This window comes from Lissotriton vulgaris, chromosome 11 (assembly GCF_964263255.1).
Source record: "Lissotriton vulgaris chromosome 11, aLisVul1.2, whole genome shotgun sequence".
Lineage (NCBI taxonomy): Eukaryota > Metazoa > Chordata > Amphibia > Caudata > Salamandridae > Lissotriton > Lissotriton vulgaris.
Genome location: NC_141699.1, coordinates 140,620,837 through 140,640,926, shown reverse-complemented (window position 1 = coordinate 140,640,926; position 20,090 = coordinate 140,620,837). Strand labels below are relative to the sequence as shown.

At 44.8% G+C, this 20,090-nt stretch overlaps 1 protein-coding gene across 3 annotated transcripts in view; it reads right to left on the bottom strand.

The window, feature by feature from the left end:
- The window catches only part of ABCB9 (ATP binding cassette subfamily B member 9), a 198,698-nt gene that overhangs the window by 110,269 nt on the left and 68,339 nt on the right, over window positions 1-20,090 (bottom strand). For all 3 annotated transcript variants that reach the window (XM_086942937.1, XM_086942939.1, XM_086942938.1), the window contains exons 3-5: window positions 12,688-12,802; window positions 12,392-12,522; window positions 8,171-8,376 (exon numbers count right to left, since the gene is read on the bottom strand). In XM_086942937.1, coding sequence (XP_086799063.1) covers window positions 8,171-8,376; window positions 12,392-12,522; window positions 12,688-12,802 — 452 coding nt within the window. The remainder of the gene's footprint in view (window positions 1-8,170; window positions 8,377-12,391; window positions 12,523-12,687; window positions 12,803-20,090) is intronic.

Genomic DNA, 20,090 nt, shown 5'->3' with positions numbered 1-20,090 from the left:
ACCGTATCGGCTAGCTTCCATGATGGCATGTTGGCCATCAGTGCCTGGAAGGCAAGACACTGCCTTAAATTAAATTCATCCAAGACAGAGGTAATGGTTTTTGGACATGTATCTCTGTTGTGGTCTTCGGCTAGGGGCCAGAGAAATTGGGATCGCCCTAATTTCAGTCACTAAAGCCAAGAACCTGGGTGTCATTCTTGACGATAAGCTGTCTTTTAAATATCATGCTAATGCAGTGGTCGCCTCATCTTTTTATGTCCTAAAAATGGTGAAGAAACTGCTTCAGTTTATCCCGATCGATGCCAGGAGAAAGCTAATATCTTCATTGGTTATGTCCAAAGTTGATTACTGTAACAGCCTTTTGATTAATGCACAGGAAATGGTTCTGAGTAAGCTGCAGTTAGTGCAGAATGCGGTTGCTAGGATACTGTTGGGCACTCCGAAATTTAAATCTATCTCTAAGGTGGTTAGACAGCTTCACTGGCTGCCAATAAGAAGCAGAACAAAATTCAAAGCAATCTGCATTGCCTATATAGCTATTCACAACATAGGCCCGGAATTTCTGAAGAATTCTTTCCAGTTATACACTCCCATCAGATCCCTGCGTTCAGCAGGTGCTAACCTTCTTGTCATCCCAATAACCTACAGATCTAATTGGGCAACAGAAGTTTTGTAGTTGCCACGACTAAGCTGTGGAACGCTCTTCCCTCGCAGATTAAAGTCAGTCCAATTTTATTGTCATTCAGGAAACAAATAAAAACATGGCTGTTCAATTAAGAGGGTTTTTCATCCAGGGCATACCTTCTGTAGCAATTAGCTCTGAGACACCTATGGGCAATTTACATGCTTTATAAGTTGTTTTTACATAACACAACAATAATAAGCAATGAGCGAAATGCATTCCGAGGGAAGCATCCCGCTTTGCCACAAAAAAATCATAAGCAAACCAAACATCTTTGCTGTCTGGTATCTTCGACCTAAAAAAAGATTAACAATGAAATAGGCCTTGCCTCTTGGTTTGAAAAGACCCAGATACTGATGGTTTTAACAATTCTTTTCATGTGGCATATAATACGGAAATAACATTCTTAAACAATATTGCTCGTAGCAGTCTTTTTATAGCATAATGACAGAGCACTGATTAACTGTAGTATCGTCACAGTATTTTTATGTACTGTTCGAATCAAATTTTCCTGAAATAGGCAGAACTTCACCTAAACTTCACCAACAAAGACCAGAGGTCATCACAGCTGTCCTACCAGGCAGAGCGGACTCAGCCTTTCATCCGCCCAAGCGATACATAAAAAGGGCCCATACTATTGTGTCTATTTTTCCACTATCCTAGTACATCTCTGTATATGTCTGGTATTCATTTGTTCTTTAACATACACATACCTTTCTTTTTCATTTTCCCTCTTCATTCTCTTAATGTCATATTCCCATTACTATGCTTGTGTCCATCTGTGACTCTCTCCTCAGCTACCACATTTTTTTGCGCATTTCTTTATTTGCAATGTTCCGTTGCTATCTCTAAAGATGCTGCTCACACAAGAGTTGTGGCAAGAAGAAGTTTATTAGCATCAAGATCCTTCAGTGCCAACTACCAGCGTGGGTTCACCAACATTCAAAGGTGAGCTTCACTCCAACATTCTATCTGAGGTTGTACCAATAGGTGGGGAAGGGAGGGGGAACATAGGAAAGAGAAAATACCACGTTACAACACACCTCCCTATATTGGGGAGCACAAGAGAAGAGCATACAATGAATGCAAAGGTACCAGAACCTGTGGGAAACAGCAGAGTAGAGGTTACAATACATATATTACATACTGTAATCGGCTTGCCACATAGGACATCTGCGTTGGCGTGTGCATCTCGCTTCACTTTGGGTTCTGTGCATGTCCCCAGAGTCACCATTGTCCGGTGGCCTTGAGACCTGAACCTTAGTGCAGCGAGCCAAGTTATCCATGCTCCATAAGTTGCCATCTTCCAACACAACAGAGTTATTATGAACCTTCCTAATCCTAAGAGGTCTCGAGAAGGATGAAGCTTTGGACTTGAGCAGTGTGGGTTTTTTGACTACCACCCATTCCCCTACCCTCCAATCTCTGTCAGAAGTGCCCCATTTCACATCATAACTATCTTTGTATTTCGCTTGATGTTCTTCTACCTTCTGACACATGGTCCCTGTCTATCCAAACTGGGGATCCTCCATTCAACCAATTGGGCGTAAGTTTAGAACCAGGGTTACTCCCCTTGAGTGAAATGAATGGGGAAACTCCAGACACTGAATTAGGGGTAATGTGATATGACCACAACATTTTCCTTATGCACTCTTCAACTGGTTCTTGAGTCGATCTTGCAAGTTGAGTAGACTCCTTAAGCATTCTGTTTGCTCTTTCAACTAACCCAATAGATTTCGGAGAGTACAGTGGAGATTTGATGTGAACAATGGACAATTCAGTCAGGAACTCTTTCATCTCATCAGAAATGAATTGTACCCCATTGTCTGTAATCAATTCGCTGGGAATGCCTTCTTTGGAAAAAATCTCTTTAAGGAATTCTATTAAAGAGGTAGTGGTGATGGTGGAAACCATTTTCGTTGTTATCCAATGCGAGTGGTAATCGATGAGAACAAACATAAATCTTTGGGAATACTGTAAGTGATTTAATGGCCCTATTAAATCCATCCCAAGTTTGTCCCAAGGTTTGGAGGGTACTGAGATAGGAATGAGGGGTGCCTTGCGGACAACTTTGGATTTATCACTAGCTCCACATGCCAAACAGTTCTTTACTTGGCTTTCAATCATGGAATCCATATTAGGGAACCAATAACTTTGTCGGATCTTGCTCTTAGTCAGGTTCCATCCAGGGTGACCTCCATGGCCAATTTGGATGATGAGATCTCTCATTCCCACAGGGGGAACTATCTTGTTGCCTCTGAGAACCAGGTCCTCCACCACTGATAATTCATCCTTCACGATCCTAAAATTCTGGATGTCCTCAGGAACCTCACCTTTGGTTTTAGGCCAGCCTCTGGATATAACCTCTTTTAGCTTGATGAGTGTGTTATCTTCCAACAGCGATTCCTCCCACTCTTCTTTATTGATAGCAGGAATCTCAATCGAGAGAATGGTTTCCTCCACAGAATCCATGCTGTGATCAACATCCACCACTGGCAATCTCGACAAGCAATCTGCCACAGAAGTTTTTCAACCAGGGATATGCACCATGGAGTAATTGAATCCCTGGAGCCCTAGAATCCATTTAGCAATGCGTGGGGTGGTGTTTTCTAGAAGTTTGGAGGAAAACAAGGGAAGTAGAGGTTTGTGATCCGTTATCAAATGGAAAGGAATCCCCCACAGGAAATACTTGAAGTGACGTATAGCCCAATAACAGGCTAGGGCTTCTTTCTCGATCGTGGAATAATTGATCTCCGCAGCTTTCAGGGTCCTGGAAGCAAAAGCTATTACCTTTTCCTCACCATTCGTTATTTGGGTTAAAGAAGCGCCTAGACCCTTGTTACTGGCATCGATAGAAAGAGTCGTCTTAGCATTGGGATCAAAAGTGTGCAGAATCGGGGCATCACAGATGGCATCTTTGACCTGCTGGAATGCCTGTTGATGTTCTGAGTTCCATTCAAATCTAGTTCCTAACTTGAGTAGTTCCCTGAGGGGTTGGACTTGATCAGCGAAGTTCTTGACAAATTTCGACATGTATTCCACCAATCCCAAAAAGGATTTCAGTTCATCTTTATTAGCGGGAGCTGGCGCCAATTTGACAGCATCCACTAAGCTTTCTTTGGGTCCGATGCCTTCACTTGATATCATGTGTCCTAGATACACCACGGACTCCACACCTACTTTGCACTTTTCTTTTTGGGTCGTGAAACCAGCCTTGCTGAGTTTAGTCAACACCTTTTCCAGAATAGTGTTATGTTCTTCCTCCGAAGCTCCATACAAAAGTATATCGTCTTGGAAACAAATTACTTCTCAAGACCCTGGAGGATGTGTTGCATTACACGCTGAAACACAGCGGCTGCAGAGGCAAGCCCGAACGGTAGTCTTGAGAATTGGTACGCAAGAAAAGGAGTTATAAAGGAAGTAAGGTGCTTTGAATCTGGATGGAGGACCACCTGGTGGTAAGCCGAGGATAGGTCTAACACCGTGAAATATTTGGCTCCATGAATGACTGTCAGCATTTCATTGATGTTTGGGAGGGGATGTGTATCCACCCAAATGTTCGCCATCAAATCCCTGAGGTCAACACAGAGACGAATGCCTCTCCCCCCTCCCCCCTTTAGCAGCTACCACAATGGGGGCCAACCACTCTGAGCTTTCAATGCGTTCTATGATCTTATTCTCTTCCAGTCTGTTCAATTCTTTTTGTAGAGGTTCTCTTAACAGTAAGGGGACCGATCTAGCCTTGTGTACGACCGCTTTAAAATTGGATTTTAGTTTAATTTTATGGAGGAACCCTTTAAGCTGCCCCAACTTACCTGTGAATACTTCTGGAAATTTTTCACAAACTTCTTTTCCCACACAAGGTCTATCAATGAGTAACACAGGTTCAGGTGCATTGGGGTCTAATTTGATACCAAGATCCTTTTGATGTTTCCACCCTAACAGATTAGACCCTGATTTGGTGATATACACTTTTCCCAGAGTAGACCTGTTCTTGAAGTTGATGTGCATTAATAACATGCCTACTAGGGGTATTAAATCCAGATTGTATCCGCCTGGTTTAACATCAGGAGGTAGAAGATTGTAATCTTTGTGACCAGAATTGGCATGAAAAGAGGCCTCATTTATAAGAGTGTAGGGGGAACATGAATCCGCAAATACCTCATAAGAAACATTGTCCAGAAAATGTTTACAACTAGGATAATAATTACTGTCATTTTCTCCTACATTCAGAACTTGGAAAATGATGTCTTCTCTCAATTGAGGTATCGGATCTTGGACTACCATGTGAGTAGTGTTTTTCTTTTCATGGCAAACTTTTGAAAAATGACCCCTTTTTTTACAATTGCTGCAAATTACACTCCTTGCAGGACACTTGACATTGTTGGCTAAGTGGTTTGGGTTGCCACATCTAAAACATCTTAGTTTGTTAATTTGAGCACCCTGCCTGTCTGAGTCTAGTGGAAGTGGTTTAGATCTGGTGTCTTTGTTAATTACTTTGTGCACCCCATTATCAGAAATCTGCTTGACATCTGTTGCTTCCTTAATTTCATTCATACAGTAGTTTGTGTGCTCCATACTAATAGCAATATCAATAGCCTTCAGCAAGTCAGGAGCTTCAGCTAATAGTCTCTCTTGAATTTTCTTTTCACATGTACACCTGACTAATTGATCCCTGATAAGAGATTCAGTAAGCAAACCAAATTCACAGGTAGATGCTAACCCTCTTAATACAGCAATATAATTCTTTACTTTTTCATTCTTTCCTTGAGTGCGTAAAAAAAACTTATGGCGCTCAAGAACTATATTAATTCTTTCTCCAAATTGTTCTTCCAACTTCTTTACAGTAATCTCATATGCATCAAGTTGAACAGGTCCCTCACCACCGCATTAGGATCTACATCCCCTCCAACCACCTCCGGAAAATCTTCAAACACACTTCTCCCTTGTTTGCCAAGATTGTGAAGTAGAATGTGCTGTTTGCGCACAGCTGAAAACCTGTCACCGCCAATTGCAATCAAACAGGATTCGAATAATTGCAACCATTTCTTCCAGGGAATAAGGGGGTCACCTGCATCATCAAGAAATGGTGGTGGCTGAGACATAGAAAATGCAGACATGGTGAAAGGAAGAAATACTCAGAGGGTATAGAATATAGCGTAAAAAAGAAAGGAAGCAGAATATGAAGACAAAGGCAAGAGAAGAAAGACAATTAGAAACAGATAAAATAGAAAGAATAACAGATGAAGTAAAAAAAAACAGTAAAGGGGAAGATTTAGGTAGGTTTGAGTAAGAAAGAGTTCGTTAGAAACCATAGAAATATAACCATGCAGGAAAAATTTCAGCAAGCAGGGCGAAGCAATAGATTAGAATAGCTTTAGAAATGGTAAGTAAATGTAAAAGGAGTGATAGCAGTGCCAGTTAGCAAAAGGAATTAGCCAACACTATCAATAAAGGGGAAAATAAAACTACTCAGTAATCTGAAGAAATGTCAATGGTATAGCGTTAAATGAATGGAGAACAAAATCAATAGTCACAACTGTGCCAATCAGTGAAGAAAAACTGTTGGCAGCGAATTCAAAATCAATAGTCCCAACTGTGCCAATCAGTGAAGAAAAACTGTTTCTCACAGAAATAAGGATAATGCAGAAAAAACTCACAAGATGCGGTAAAGGGCAGGATCGAAAATGAGCGTTACCGGCTGAAGTGAAAACTGACAGTCAGGAAACTGCAGTAATAACGCCCGTCAGGAAACTGACACAAGAATTACAGGAACGCCTTGGAGCACAAAATTTTCTGTCAGTCAAGAGTTAATGGCCGGCACAAGGAAATGGGTGTTCCTCGGCAAAGGACTGCCGTTGCGAGGGGGCGGAGGATGAATAAGGCACTCCTACCTCGATGACGCCGCTTCCACGAAGAGGTCAGACCAGCAGCGCTCCTTCTCGCAACCCACTGCTCCGGAAGCGCCACAACAGCCGAAAAGTCAGCAAAGAGCCGCGCAGGAGGCGGAACACACGGAGCCTCAGGGCAAACAGACTAATTTACTGACAGCCGCTGCTCCGATAACTTCCACAACAGCCGAAGAGTCAGCCAAGAGCCGCGCAGGAGGCGTAACACATAGAGCCTCGGGGCAAACAGACTAATTTCCTGTCAGCCACTGCTCCGATAACTTCACAAGCCACGGGAAAGTAAATAAATTGCAGGAGGCGGCATCCACACTGATGTACACTTCAAGAGGATGAGGCTCGCCAGAGTAGGTTCCAGGAATGAGGGGCGGCACGAACTTGCTTAGAAGATCACTTAGGCATTGATGCCCGCAACCGCTGTCCGCCGTTTGTAGTTGGCAAAAAAAACTGGGGAAAGGATCCAACCGTCCCCAGCACGGTGATCGTCGCCAATTTGTAAAGATGCTGCTCACACAAGAGTTGTGGCAAGAAGAAGTTTATTAGCATCAAGATCCTTCAGTGCCAACTAACAGAGTGGGCTCACCAACATTCTAAGGTGAGCTTCACTCCAACATTCTATCTGAGGTTGTACCAATAGGTGGGGAAGGGAGGGGGAACATAGGAAAGGGAAAATACCACGTTACAACACTATCTTTTGCTCAACGTTTTCATTTTTCTTTCCCGTTTTTGTAGTCTGTTTTAAGCAGTTTTCGCTTTCATGTTTACATCCCCATGTTTCAAGCTCTCTGTCCTCTTATTCTTGTTCCTTTAGTCCCCTTTCCAATCCTTTATGTTTCTTTTCCATCAAAAGACTCTCTTAAATCTTAATTTTTTTCTCTCTGGGAGTAGCTTTTTTTCTCCTCTGAATATTTTGGTTTTGCTACGTTTCCTGTCCCCGTTTCTAGTTCTGTCTTTGTCGTGACTGGCAGTTCTCCTTCTCTGCATTCAATGCCTTATTTGAATTCTTCCTAACCTCGCTTCCCTTTAAGTGAGTGTTGCCCAATCGCGTGCATGCATGCACAGGCAATGGGACTCTTGCCATGCCGCAACATGCCTCAACCAACTATAAATCATAACCAACATAGTAATATTGAAAGATGAGGTAGTGATGTAGCTATACTGTTTAATTTGATTACATGGTGTCACATCCATGAAGAGTTTAAGAAACGCTCATACACCATAGTCATCCTTAGGTGTCCCAACTCGGTGCAGGTGATGCTAATCCCAGCCAGATTTTCAGGATAACTTTGGAGGCAATTGTGTTCCATTATTGTAAAAGTTGTAAATGTATCTTATGTCGATATCCTGAAAATATGGCATGGATCTGGACCTAGTTTGGATATTGATGCTGTGGAACAACTTGGCTCTAGACATAAGTGTAAAGCAAATTTGCCTTCTCTTGTGGTATATGTCACCTCCTGCCCTAAAGACATGCAAACCCCTGTAGTAGGTTCATCTAGCTCTAGTACATCCTCTTGCATGTATTAATAAGCACAATGTAACGATGCATGATCATGAAGGTAAGATTGAGTGTTCTCCATACCTTGTAATAACTTCCGTATGCTTTGGAGACCAGCAGCATGATGGGGAAGCCCAGGATAGTGACGAGAGACAGCTGCCAGGAGATGCTGAACATGATGACGATAATCCCCAGGACCTTCACCGCACTCCGCAAGAAGAGATTCACATTTGTTGCAAGCACGTCGCTCAACTTTCCCGTATCCGCGGTCAAGCGTGAGATGATGTCTCCTAGATCATCAAAGATGGAGATTAGCGGATAACACTAGGTGGAGGCTACCTCAAGAAAGAGACTGTCCATTGCAATCCTGGCCTCACAACTTCATACCCTGGTTGCTTCTACGAAGATCTGACCTGATGGGAAATTACCTACAGAAAGGTACTGCCTTCTACTCAGCCCAAACTCACCCAGAATCTCCACTCCCTGGTCAATTCTATGAAGATCAGCACTGATCAGAAGCTATCGACACAAAGGGACTGCACTTCACACATCCTTGCCTCGCATGGAAGCTGCATCCCATGTTTGATCTATGGAGACCAACAATGCCCGGAAGCTAACCTCACCAGGGACTGCACTTTGCACACATTCCAACCGCTCACAGAAGCTTTATACCTAGGGCTCCTGGTGGTTTTAGAGTATTTATGTTTTTTAACATTTCCATCTGTATTTATTCATATTTATTGTTTTGCCATTTTATTGGTATTCATCCATATGTATTTCGAAAATAAATGAAGTTGTAAAATAGTATATTCCCATATTTATTTAAACATGCACTCATACTTTGCTGCCCGACATATTTTAGCAAATTAAGCTGCCAAATATAACAAAACATTACACCCACAGGTAAATATTGGTTTTATACTACAAACATATGTTAGCACATCTCTGTATTTAAGGAAATCTCGTTCTGTTATTGAACTCCTTATGGTGCCTATCTGCTCAGCTGTTGGCCTGAAATTCATGAAAGACAGTATGGCGAGTCACACACGGGAAGCCACATTTTCTGTACATTTCTACATTTAAAAATAAAAAGAGAAAGGAAGCACATTGTTTTCTCTGTTTAGCTGTAAAAATCAGTAAAAACGAATAAAAGGGAGCCTTATTTATAGCCTACTCAATTCTATGGAGATCAGCAGTGACCACGGAAGCGAACCACACAAGGGACTGCCACACACAGAATCTCGATACGGTTGTCGATTCTATGGGATCAGCAGTGAACGGAAGCTATTGACACAAAAGTGACTCCACTTCACACTTCCCACCCTCACATAGAAGCTCCATACTGCATTAGATTCTGTGGAGACCAACGTTGACTGAAAGCAGGCCAAACACAATGACTTCTCTTCGCACATCCCAGCCCCACACAAAAAGCTCCATAGCCTATTTGCTTCTGCGGAGATCGACAGTGACCGGATGCTACCCACATAAAGGGACTGCACTTCACACATCCCGGACTCATACAGAACCTCCAGAACTTGGTTGATTTATGAAGATCAGCCTTTCCGGAAGCTACTCACGCAAAGAGACTTCTGTAAACAGATCACCAGCTGAATATTCAAATACTGGTCAGGTCTGCGGTCCTTATTTTAAGTGTAACTTGAAAAAATGTCGATCTGCCTGTATGGTGAGATCACATCTCCATGCCACTGGCAGATAAAGATCCACTGCTCTACAAACTTGCTGCCCCAGTGGAGATGACCATCACCCTGGGGAAGTTAGAAAACTCTGTTGCAGATGTTCCCATGCAGCACAACACCATCGTTGCCGCCATGTGTGGGTATCCATATGTCAAGTGGCCCTGCTCTCCAGGAGTTTCCTCTCAGCACTTCATGGATACTTGAAAGCTTGTTCTGGGAGAGAGTGCCATTAACTTAATGGCTGCTTTTCTCAGGGATGACACCACTGTAGATTATACATGGCTGGGTAACCACTACTTGGTGACCAGCGCACCATCATTTTCAGCAGCATAAATACCCAAATGCTAGAGCTTGTGGATGTTCTGCCATCGGGCTCATTCACCATCCACCTCCATCTCAACTAAGCGATGGAACACCAAGTAGGTCGGGAAGACGGTCATTGTTTTTTGGAAACCCTATTCTTACCCTCCTCTAAACGAGGTCCTATAGTCTTTAATTCACAAAACACCACATAAAATCCAAAAGATTTTTATCACAATATCTTAAACCATAATGTTAATTGTTTCTCTGAGCTGGGTGGAGTCTAGAAGAAAACCTCACTTGTTTTTTTTTTTACTGGGGTTCAACCCCTACCTTGTGGACTCCTACGTTATTCAACAAGGTCTCCCACTCCTTTTCACTGCTCTTCTCTCCTATTTATGATTAACATGCTTGTAGCACTGTTGCCCATGACCCTTTTGCATCTTGCGCAAAAATAACACATTTGTGAAGTTTTGATGAAAAACTTTTTTTTAATTTATTTTAGAGATCAATGTATGGAATGCCATGCCATGCATCACATGTGATTTAGCTACACATGTACAGTACCAATACCAATACTATGTACTAGTAACTAAAACTAATGCCTCTTGGTCATGTCTATTCTCATTGCTGGGTGAGTGCTAAAAAAGCAGAGGAGGCTGGCCACCAGTTATAGCACCACCAATTCTAATAGATTGTATAAAATGTGCCAGGAATAACACAGATTGTGGAAGGGTACAACGAGAAAGGACACACATACTATAACTGGATCAGCCTCAGCACAGAAGTAAGTGTAAGGTTCAATCATTACGGTATAAAAGTGTCTTTTTCTGTTGTCTGTTGCCTCATCTAATGAAGCGGCCTGTAGACATCTGCTGATGTCTACTTGCTGCTTCTGCTGGTTAGTGCTAATCCTACTTGATTTTGGTCTGTGGGCATCAAACTGTGTTTAGGGTCCTGAGACTGCATTTGTGTTTTTTTGTCATGAGACTGTGTTTGGGTTTTTGGATCAAAAGACTGTGAGTGAGGTTTTAACTGTCACAAGTGTGTAAGAACTGGATCATACTCTCGGGGTAGGTTCTTCATTCTTTGAATGGCTTGTTCAGGGCCTTGTCATAATTGCTTGAAGAGCACTTCCACTTCCTCTTCAGAAGAGTGGTCATTGGAATACTTTGAAGGCTTAGTTCAACTCTACCTATGCACAGTTTCCACTTTGTCTATTAGTTTCCTTGATTTAGTAACCCAGTTGATGTCTACAGGATCCCTCACAGCTTGTTAATTGGGACTCTTGACTTTGGAAAATTGCCCTTTGGCACCCTGAAAAGTTCATACTAATTTGGATAGTTATTTTGTGTTTTGAGGGACTTGATATTTTGAAATACTGTTGCAGATTTTCAGCTAACTAGGCTCAATCTCCCTGGCATGTCCCTTATTGCATTCCGTACCACTGAGAAGCCAGGGGAAATGACAGAGTGTTCATGGCCATCCTCAGAGATCTATTTAATTGACTTTATGTTTTATACAGCGCTACTTGCCTCCTTCTGGTTCAGCCTGATGAACAAAGAATCGGAAAATAAATGAAGATTTATGCCTTCAAGGGGATTTACAAAAACCCTAGGATTAAACCTAGAAGTCTACCAAAGTCATAGAGTTCTAGCTGTACTTCTCTTCCCTTCCCTTAAAAACACTCATTCTTATTGTCCGCAGAGTGAACATTAGGTAGGGGTAAGTATTCCGAAAAGTAGATTTGTACAAGTAACATATTTTCCCTTATGCACACTCACTCACATTGTCCACAGAGTGAAAATTAAGTAGGGGTAAATATTCTGAAATGTGAATTTGTACAAGTAACATCTTTTTTTTCCTTTAAATTTTTCATGTGAAGAAAGCTATTGCTTTGCACCATAAAAATATGGGAGTATTTGAAGGTTTTTGCACGCTTACTCCATCCTATTTAAATACTAAATGTAAGTGTTTGAGGTGTATGTGAACAATCAATGGTAATGTTTATGAATACTAACAAATTTCTGAACTTTTTGGTTGCTTACCACATTCCCAATGGCTACCTCTCATGAGGTCCTCCACCCCGATCACTAACACAACCTTCGTTTCACCCCTAACCCTAAAATTGGAGAACAGCATCGACAGACAGATATTCTTTCTAGTCATTAGAGTGCAATAGTATCTAAGGCCCTGTAAATAAGTAATAAATAACAGGACACACACCACAGACACTGCCAGGAAACCAATGAAGTCCCGGGTTACAGGCTCCCAGACAAAATTTGGGCAAACTATGGTGCCAACAGACCTGTTTGATATTCATCGAAGAACCCAATCTCTTGGGAAAGTAGTGCATGAAAAAGGAGATGGCGAATTCTCAGGTTCAGTCTAGTGTAAGCTGAGCTGAAGAAGTAGACACGAACACCAGCCGAAAAAGCACTGACGGTAGGAGGAAGACAACACATTACTTGGCAATACACAATACCTCTGATGAATTTTGCATGACATGCAGAGAACATCAGACATCAACAAATTGCTTCCTCTAGTACTAAGCAAGTCACATATAAGTAGACAAAGGAGAGAGAGAGAACACAGTCTGCTTACCTTACTACTGAAAATAATGACAAAAACCCCACTGAACCGGAGACCTGATCCAAGCTCTTCTGCACAACTATCCCGTCCATTACCAATCCTGCATAATATGGGGAAAATATGTCCGCTGGGAAGTAAATATAAATAAAGGTGAATATACACAACATATTTACAATAGTATACAGTAGAGCTTTTAGCATATTAGAAACTGTGAGCCTGATTCAAAAACAATTTAAAACAAAATAAAATATTTCTACCTTCAAGGGGATTTACAAAAAAACCCAGGTGCACACCTGGAAGTCTACACAAGTCATAGATTTCTAGCTGTACTTAGGTGCCCTTAAGAACACTCATTCGTATTGTCCACAGAGTTAACATTAGTTTGGATAAGTATTCTGAAATGTGGATTTGCACAAGTACAGTATTACATGTTTTCCTCTACATATTTCCATGTGAAGAAATCACTTGCCTTCCACTCTAAAAAACATGGGAGTGTTCGAGGATTTTTGCATGACCAATTTGCACACTTACTTTAGCCTGTTTAGGTACTAAAGATAAATGTGCAAAGTAGAAGTGAACAATAACAAGTTTCTTATTTTTGTTTTGCTTTTCTCATTCCCAATGGTTACGTCCACTTATGTCCCCTACACCAATCCCTGAAGTATCCATGTTCCCACCCTAGCCCTACAACTTGCGAAACTATTTGATTAACGGATTTTCTGCTGTAGTATATTGCCTCTATGAGCATAAATGCCTGTAAGTCCTGGTTCTACAGCCTCAGGTCTGTCAATTGCACTAAAAGGTGACACTTTTTGTGCAAACACTTTTTTTCAATTAGAAATATGTATGTATCTATTGGCATGTATTCAGTGTAAAGGGGACTTTGCACCCCTTGAGATTGAGGCAGTCACCGGGATAGAACTGCTGGGTTTCTCACTCCAAGATAATAAAGGGAGGCTCATAACAGGAATGGTCTGCTATAGGCCCCCAGGGTCGAATACGCAATATCAAACACTACTAGATATCATTACCGAGCTGACCCTAACCCACTCTAGGATGATACTTTTGGGGGATTTCAATTTGTGGGAAAATGGGACCCTCGACAACCATCTGAGAGACCTAAAGCAAATGTGTGAAAACCTCAATCTATTCCAACTGGTTCATAAACCCACGCATCTAGGGGGACATATCCTTAATCTCTTATTCGCCAACCAGGATGAGACTAAATTAGTGGGGATACTACCTCAAAGTTGGTCGGACCACTCCTTAATCAACTTTCATATATTATTAACCCGGGGGGAGGACAACAACACTCTTGGAACATCCTGTAGAAAGGGTAGGGAGTGGACTAAACTAGTCAAAAATAAGATTTGCCTGACTTCTCAGAATCACGATCTCTTCGCTCCGGACAGATCTATTGATGAAAATTATCAGGCATATTGTGACTATATAGTTAACTCTCTGGACGAGATAATCCCTATCAAGAAGATTAAAAACAGGAAAAAAGTCTCTACCCCCTGGTACAGTGAGGAACTGAGAGCTTTACGACTGACCTGTGAGAAGGCAGAGAGAAGATGGAGAAGGGCATATCTGGAGAAGGACAGAATAGAGCTGAAAATAGCTCAGACCAAATATAAGGCGTCAATAGTAAAGTTAAGGCAGACTTCTACGCCAACTCTATTCTGCTTGCGCCAAACAGCACAAAAGCCCTCTTTAAAATTGTTAGGGACCTGTCCCAGCCAGCCTGTACCAGTAACAAGGTGGTTAACACACAGGAACTCTGTGATATGATTGCCGCACATTTTGAGGAACAAAAAAAAAAAAATCGCAAAAATTGTGGGCAATCTCGAGTCTGGTAATACTAATAATAGGAGTGACCCATTGGAGGCAGCAGAGGAAGGGCCTGGAGTCGCTTCCACTCTGAAATTTTTCCCGGCTCCATCTGAAGAGCATTTAATCAATGTAGCCCAAAGCATCACTTCGGGCTCCCCCCGGGATCCCCTCCCACCTAGAGTCTGGACGTTGTTTGGACGGGAATCTCTCTCTTTGCTGCGGACAATCTGTACCCAGTCCCTGGCAGCAGGTGTGATACCGGAGGCCTGAAAACAGGCAGTAGTCACTCCTCTACTCAAAAAACCATCCCTGGACCCTGGTGTCCCAGCTAATTTTAGACCTATTTCTCTGCTACCGTACCCAGTTAAGATCTTGGAGAAAATAGTTAGTAGGATTCTGTCAGGCTACTTAGAGGACAACCATCTATTAGACAGGGATCAATTTGGCTTCCGTCCGGGCCATAGTACGGAAACTGCCCTGGTCCCCGTTATGGACAACTTAAGGATGTGGGCTGACAATGGAGACCGGTCAGTGCTGGTGTTATTAGATATGTCAGCCGCATTTGATATGGTGAAGCACACCATTCTGGTAGAAAGACTGAATGGCCTAGGGGTCAAAGGATGAGCCCTGCAATGGCTGCAATCCTACCTATCAGGGAGACAACAGGAGGTGTCAATGCCGCCGTTTAAGTCTAGTAAGTCCCTAGTACGTTACGGGGTGCTGCAGGGGTCTGCGATAAGTCCCATTTTGTTCACCATCTACCTGCGCCCCCTGCTTACCCTGGTCAAGTCCTTTGGAATTGAATTGATCAACTATGCGGACGACACCCAATTGGTGTTTTCCCTAGAAGGGAAACAGGCGGTGTCCATGGATAAGTTCCAGGAGTGCATGTGCCAGACAGTAAGCTGGCTCAAACGAAACTCCCTATAATTCAATGGGGGGAAGACAGAGGTGATATTCTGCCCTAATCCCTCTAGCTTACAGCTAAGATCGATACCAAAGTTTAGGCTTACCCCTGAAGAGGATCCTCTTGTCCCCGCGAAAACGGTGCATAACTTGGGGGTATTAGTGGACAGGGGTCTCCAAATGGAATCTCAGGCTAATAAAACGGTCAGCGTCTGCTTCTCTCTGATGCGGATGCTGCGACAGATTCTTCCTTTTCTGCCTATAGAAACCCGCTCACTGGTAGTGAGGAGCGTAATACTCAGTTCACTGGACTACTGCAACGCCCTGTACTTGGGTGCCCCACAATACATCTTACAGAGCTTGCAGAGAGCCCAGTCTATGGCAGCCAAGTTGGCGCTAAATCGGCCATAAAGGTCCTCTACAAGTCTAGCCTTAAGGGACTTACACTGGTTGCCTATCAAGGAGAAAATCTGCTTTAAAGCTCTCTGCATTGTGTATAAAGCGGCTCATGAGGAGGGCCCGATTCCACTGCAGGAGAGGTTTATATGGCATAACCCAAAAAGACAGCTTCGCTCCTCGAACACAAACCTGATCAAGGTCTCAAGGTCTCAGGAAAACCAGAATGGGGGGCAGAGCCTTTGGGGTGGCTGCTGCACGACTATGGAATGATCTGCCCAGACCATCAGACAGGCCAAATCATGGACCTGTTTCAGAAAGAATCTGAAAACCTGGTTATTTCCCAGGATGGAAAACTAGTTCTCCCACTGCCTATTACAGGCTGGTAACGTGCTGACCATCACCATTTCTAAAAAGCGCCAGGATACCCGTAGGTGACAGTTTTTTGCGCTATATAAGTGCCTTTTACATTCACATTTACATTACATAGGAAGCAATGGAGCGCTATACATTATTTGGGGACATGGGCGGCAATCTACAAGACTGCATACATCAAGTACGGATTAGACAAATTCAGTTCACACATACAATTTCACAATTTTTAGGCACAGTGATATGAAGCTGTTTGCTCAGGATCACCCAATGTTGAGTCGTGTGCCTAGGTCAGGATGCGAAATTCGGTTCCATCTTCCAAAGTCAGCAGATTTAGCCACTAGGGCACATCTTAATAACTCCCTCCTCCTGTATGGTTTATGGATTCTTTTTTTAAATGTTGCTTTCTGGCACCAACTAAAGTCAACCCATCACTATTCATTTGTCTCCAAACATCAAGTATCTCAGAATGCTCCTCCCATGCCTAGTTTACTTGTAGGTATCCAAGCGCATGCGAGACAATAAAGATAGAGCTACTGGTGATGGCCGCAGGAACAGAGCGAGAAAAACCTTATGGAGGCCCGCACCACAATTAACATGTCATACCTCATAAGCCCCAAAACCGGTCCCAGGATGCTTGTTTCCGGTCCAGGGATGACCTGGCTCGGCAGTTCGGGCTGGACTGGTCCCATGAGGCACAGGGTCAAGACCGATTTGCGGGGTGGCGTGGTGAGCAAAAGAACGATGGATTAAACCCAGATCTTTGTGACTGGGGTTGAATGGTTGCATTGCTCAGTATTCCGTCCATCATTTTTTTTTTTTTTTTTTTTAAACCCCTTTATTAGAATTGTGCAAATCATACACAGCTTCCCGCCTACAACCCGTCTGGGCCGGCGAAGCGACAAAGTTGAAAACAGTCGAGCAGTTGGTAAGACAACGTACACAGCTTGACGCCGTCAACCCAGGGGTACGGCAGCGTGGAAACACAGTGCAACCAGTAAGCTGAACATGAACCATCATCCGGGCCATCCTCACCCACCTGCAGACGTCCCCCCCAGTGATTAAAAAAGGGGGGGGGGTAGGGCCCGTAGGGCGGGAGCTGCACCGACTGAAATGTAGGTGTATTTTGTATTTTAAAAAAACCCTCCGAACTCTCCGAAAGAACCACCAATCCCCCCCCCCCACCCCCACCCCCTCTGTCCTATCTATCCACCCACCCGCTCAATGGCAGCTGTTCTACTTCTAGGCCTTGGCAATGTGTCCCCCCCCCCCCACCCCCCAAATGCGTTTCCCCTGCATGTGCCGGGAGAGGACTCACTCCCATCCCTACTCCAGAACTTGGAATCTCCCACTTATCACCTGCCTTGTGACGGCCGGGTATCAATACTCCACCCGGCCATCTCACCAGCCCTCTAGTCGACCTCTGCCCTCTAGGGAAGTAGCGAAGGCTGTCATTGTGCATCCCCCTCCTCGGGACCCGGTGTGTCCGCTGCCTCCTCCCTAGCATATCTGAAGGTGTTATACAAACCCCAAAAGTTTTTCGGCCTGCTGGTGGGGGGGAGGAGTTCACTGTAGTGCTCCGCTTGCGTGCAGCAGTACACCATGTCCCTAGCCCATCGCTTTGTTGTCGGGGTCGGGCCTCTCATCCAACACTGTGCTACCGTGCGTTTCGCCAGTAACAATCCCATATCCGCCAATCGCCTACACGCCACTGGCAGAGGCTTCGAGTAACCCAGTAGCGCCAAAGCCGGATCAGCCCGCAGGTCGTGCTCTAGTATTTCACTAAGTTCCGTGAAAACGGCAATCCAGAACTCTTGAATCTTGCGGCAGGTCCATGCCATATGCAGGAAGTCCGCCACCGGAGCGTGACAGCGCTCACATTCTGGAGATTGACGGAGGCCATATCGGTGTAGTCGGTCGGGAGTGTAGTACACTCTCTGCAGAAATTTGAAGTGGATTAACCTGTGTCTTCCATTCAGAGACACCTTTTTGGTATTACTACAGCAGTACGTCCACATTGCATCGTCGATTACTATTTCCAGGTCCCTCTGCCAGGCTGACCGGGCTCTGGAGGGTTCCTGCGCCCTGTGTGAAGCAATGCACTTGTACAGGTGTGTCGTCAAATGGCGTGGGGAGGGGTGAGCAATGACGTAAGCGAGTTCCGGAATGTCCGGCGGCTCTGGCATATCTGGCCCCAGGACTTCCCTCAAGGCTCCTCGAAGTCTATGAAATTGGAACCGCTGTAGCAGGGTCGGATGCTCCACCTCCAGGGCCACCTGGTCCCATGTTTTGGCCCGGCCGTCCGCAAACAACGCGCCTGCCGTCTTAATCCCGAGGTCATGAAGTGCACGAATAACATTTCTGTCTCCGATGGGAGTCAGCCATTGTAGCCACTCCACCGCCATCGCGGGGGAATATAACAGAACTTCGTCCCTGGCCTTTAATAACTCATTCCAGGCATGGTTTGTGGCAGTTATGGAATCCAGGACGCCCACTCGGCGGTCCGTTGGGGTGCAGATCGTGGCTGGGAGCGGAAGAGGATCCGCAAACAGCCGCTCCATCCGAACGTGCGGGATGTTCTCGTCCCCGTGGATCCATGTGTGTAAATGCGTGGCCTGGGCCACTCTATAGTACCGTTCCAAGTCGGGCGCGCCGAGTCCCCCCAGCTCGTACGGCAGCGTGAGCGTATTCCAGCGCACGCGTGGCTGCTTACCTCCCCAGGCCAGTCTAGTCATCAGTTTCGTCATATTCCGAAAGAAGGTTCGCGAAAGCACTATGGGCAGGGTGGAAAACAAGAACAAGAATCTCGGTAGGAGCACCATTTTCATGATGGCCACCCAACCCATTAAAGAGAGCGGGAGCCCACATTTGCTGAAGGCTACTCCATAGTTTTCCTTGAAGAGCACTTCCGGGTCGGTGTGGATCATCACGCCCAGGTATCTCACCGGGTCCGTAGTCCAGGTGAGCGGGTAGTCAATTTCGAAGCGGTCAGTTACTGGGGTCAGGGGAAACACCGCAGATTTCTCCCAGTTCACTCGCAAGCCTGAGATGGCACCAAAACGGACCACCTCTCTCAGGACCGGGGCGAGGTTCGACTCCGGGTTACGAACGTACAGTAGCGTGTCGTCTGCGTAAGTAGAGATGACAATTTTGTAGGACGGGAAGCTAACCCCCCGATGCCAATGGTACTCTCGCAAAGCGCACGCCAGCGGTTCCGCCACCAGAGCATATAACAGGGGGGACAGAGGGCATCCCGGTCTTGTTCCCCTGCTTATGGGAAAGGGTTCCGAGACTCGATCCCCAAGTCGCACCCTGGCTGTCGGCTTCCAGTACAGAGCACCAATCATCTGTAAAAACTGCTCTCCCAGACCCATGCGGCGGAGGACCCGGATCATGAATGGCCACTCGACGGAGTCGAACGCCTTCTCCATGTCCAGGAAGATGGCCACCGCCTTTGCATCCTGACGGACGTGCTGCATCGTGCCCAGTACCGTTCGGATGTTATAGGACAGGTTCCGCCCCGGGACGAAGCCGGCCTGTTCCGGGGCTACTATCTCCGGAGCGATGAGGGATAGTCGGGTGGCCAGGACTTTAGCATAAAGTTTCGCGTCAACATTTAGGAGGGATATCGGTCTGTACGAACTGCAAAGGTGAGGGGGTCTACCCGGCTTCAAGATGGTAACCAACTGGGCTTCCCTCATCGTTCCCGGCATGCTGCCGTCTTCGCCTATTTCGTCAAATAAAGACAGCAAATGTGGGATGAGTTTTTCCTGGAAAGCTTTGTAAAAACCCACTGTCAGGCCATCGACTCCGGGAGCACTATGGGACCGCATGGAAGCCAAGGCTTCAGAGACCTCGTCTGCCTGAATGGGCGCCATGAGGAACTCTCTGTCCGACTGCGCCAGAAA